The 3,182-nt window shown below is 57.4% G+C and overlaps 1 protein-coding gene across 2 annotated transcripts; it reads right to left on the bottom strand.

The window, feature by feature from the left end:
- Nucleotides 1–679: 679 nt before the first annotated feature.
- THY1 (Thy-1 cell surface antigen) lies at nt 680–2,897 on the bottom strand. Of its 2 annotated transcripts, none has more exons than XM_077839941.1 (3): nt 2,861–2,897; nt 2,017–2,352; nt 680–792 (listed from the first exon to the last, which is right to left on the bottom strand). In XM_077839941.1, exons 1-3 carry the CDS (start codon nt 2,895–2,897, stop codon nt 680–682), a joined length of 486 nt encoding a protein of 161 aa, XP_077696067.1. The 2 variants fall into 2 exon arrangements, with proteins under 2 accessions (XP_077696067.1, XP_077696068.1); XM_077839942.1 differs by having other exon boundaries at nt 2,017–2,301.
- Between the last annotated feature and the right edge of the window lie 285 nt (nt 2,898–3,182).

Below are 3,182 nucleotides of genomic sequence, written 5' to 3'. Positions count from 1 at the left end.
TGATCATGGCTTTGTGCAATACGGAAGTGTTGGCTGCCAAAGAACAGGCTGAGAGCCCACCAAATTCATCTCACCAGGCAGGATTCAAACCCAGCTCCCCAGAGGTGAAAAACTAGTGCACCGTACTCTATCCCAAAGCTTCCCATTTGCCTGATGTTGCCTAGGTCAGGACAAGTCTTTACACTGGGCAACCCTGCGTTGCTGAGTGAACGTCTGTTCTCCAGGCTGCGGTCGTGGCCAGGACTCCCCAGTTGGTCCCCTAACTCTTTGACCCTCTCTCTTTTACCAGTCAGGTCTGGGGGGCCTGCTGGCTTTCCCCCCTTGAAAGACAAAAAATGGGACAAGAAAAGCTGCTCCCTCGAGGCTACAGATCTCCCTGCCACCGGGGCAAACAAAAACAAAACTTGCTATGGAAGAAGCTGCACCATCTAGCAGAGTGCGAGGGAATGCCGCCATGCGTCGGATCCTTTAATACTGCTTAATACCCCCACCCCGGCCCCCAGCGTGTTTCGGACATGTGGTGTGATGGCGAGGCAGCGCGGGCTCGGTAGATATACAGATATAGACAGAGATATACACAGAAAGATTTCCTTGGTTTCAAATCGTTCATCGTCTTCTCTTGCAAAGGGCCACGTTTGGGCGGTGGGGCTCGGCTGGGCGCTTCGGTCGCTCCTTCCCTTCACAGGGACACGAAGTCCACAGCTTGCAGGAGTGGCAGGGACAGGAGCAGGAGCAGCAGCCATGAGGTGTTCTGAATCAAGAGGCTGACGCCAGCACATTTCTCCAGCTTGTCTGCCAGGGCAGGGGGAGGGGAAAGAGAGAAGAAGCAAAAATGAGATCCCTGGGGAAAGAGGACCGATGGGGTGCCGGGAGCCGGCACACCTGGGTTCTCTTCCCGGCTCTGCCACGGACCAGGTGGGTGACCTTGGGCAAGTCACTTCCCCTCCATGTGCCTCTATTTCCCCTCCCACTCTGTGTCTTGTCTAGCGAGACTGCAAGTTCTTTGGGGCAAGGGAGCACTTCCCACTGTATCTGTCCAGGGCCTGGCACAAGGGGGATTCTGACCTCGACTGGGACCTCTAGGTCCTACTGCAGTACAAACGAGAACGATCAAGTCAGTGCTCCATCCACTCCCCTGTCCTCTCTCTGACAATGACCAGCACTAGCTGCTTCAAAAGCGGGCAGAAGGAACCCCTAGGGGACAACTAGGCAAGATCCTGCCCATAGGGAAGTACCTTCCTGACCCCAGGCCGAGAGAGGTGGGGTGTGAGGTGCTTTGTGGCGCTCTGGGATGGGAAGAGTCCTCTCTCCAGCAGAAAGCTGACAGACGCTATGTTCCAGGTGGACAGCCTTGGAGGCTAGAGTCCCCTCCCTACAGAACAGCCACAGGGTGGGCAGAGGTCAGGCTAGTTTCCCCTAATGCTACCCTGCTGATCTGTCCTGGGGGCCAATTAATACCAACTATGATGGGTTCTTTTGGGTGACATTAGCAACTATCCACTGAGACTCACCAAACTCAGCACACGTGTGGGCCACCGAGCAGCCAGCAGACGGAGACAGTTCTACAGATCTGGGCTAGGTTTGAACAGGCAGCCGGAAGGCACAAGGCTCCGATCTGGCCCATTCCCCAGCGCAGGGCTGGCCCTAAGATTTGCAGGGCCCAGTGGGAAGCTGGATGGGTGGGTGCCTCTGATAGATACCTGCAAAAGGCACAGGGCACTGGAGGGTGAGAAGGGTTTGGCTCCAGGCAAGGATGTGTGTGTGAGGAGGGGTGACTCCGTTGCTGGCCCTGCCCTGGCTGCAGTTGGTTGGAAAGTACATACAGGCCTCTATCTAACAGGAGCATTGGGCAAAGGGCTCAAATGGTCAGAGGGCATCAGGTGGGCCTGTGAGAATCAGTGCCCCTTGTGTACTGGCGCCTTGGCCCAGCAGCAGTAGAGCCGGGAGGACAGAGGGTGATGCACCGTGCTAGGTCAGCGAGAAGCCCGGGGTGGTAGGGTCCCCTCCCTTGCCCACCTTTGATGACGGTGATGTTCCTTATCTGGTTGCCGGTGTAGTCACCAGTGATCTTCAGCTCGCAGATGTAGGTGCCCTCGTCTGCGGTGGTGAAGTCGAACAGCTGCAGGCACAACAGGTCCTTTGACAGGGTGACGTTGGATCGTGCCTTGAGGCTGTTCTCGGGGACGTTCAAGGTGGTCTGGATCACACGCTTCCTGTTGTCCTTGAGCATGCTGAACTCGTAGGTCAGGGGGTTGGCGGTCTTGTTTTCGTAGCGGCAGTCCACGCGCAGGTTCTGGCCCAGCAAGCAGGCGCTCAGTTCCTTGATCTTCTGGCAATGGGCAGCCTGCAGCACTGGGACAGGCCAACAGGGTCAGGGGAGGTGGAGCGGGGCTGGCGGGGGGTGAAGGCAGGAGCACCCCTGCAGTTACCCCTTGCTCCAGCGCATGCAGCAGTAAATCCACATGCTATGGAGACACGTCACAGTTTCTGGCTAAATCACACGCACGCAGGGCTAGAGAAGCCAAGACCTGCTGCTAGCAAAATGAGGGCTGAGCTACGGGAGACGCTCCGTTCGCCTGCAGCAGTAGTTTGGCTTTTAACCATTTTGGTTGTGCTGCTAGCGAGCGAGCTCTCTCCCCACGAAGCCAGTGCATTCCACGGTGGGGTCACTGCAAAGCAGGACAGATCATAACACCCCCCGCCCCCCAGCGTCCCCGGTAGGGGCGGAGGAGGATTCAGCTGGCCTGGCTTTCTCTGGAGTGAAGCATTTATTTAGAAGTTATGTCTGGTCTCTCCAGCTAGCACCACTTATGGTGCATGGCCACTAGATGGCAGCATCATTGCACCCCTGGGCCCCTACCTGTCAGGAGGACAGCGACGCTGATGGTGGGATTCATCTTTCCGCCCGCTGTGCTGGGGCCGTCAGCGGTGGAGAACGGCGAGGGGGGCCTGAGCAGGAGGAGAACATGCTGGTTAGTGACCCGACAGGGATCTGTGCGACCCTACCTGCACACCCACAGACAGGCGCGTGACCACACCCGGGCGTGCCCATAAATCCACACGCAGGCTGTTTGCCAAGCAGAAGAGGGCACTGTAGAGTCTGGGGGCAGAGTTAGAGACATTCTGCGCTGACACCAGCAGGAAGGTCACCCAGTCTGGAGAGGTCTAGATCCCAGTCAGCA

Source organism: Eretmochelys imbricata, chromosome 22 (genome assembly GCF_965152235.1).
Source record: "Eretmochelys imbricata isolate rEreImb1 chromosome 22, rEreImb1.hap1, whole genome shotgun sequence".
NCBI lineage: Eukaryota > Metazoa > Chordata > Testudines > Cheloniidae > Eretmochelys > Eretmochelys imbricata.
The sequence above is the reverse complement of the archived record's forward strand: the minus strand, read 5'-3'. Positions and strand labels throughout refer to the sequence as shown.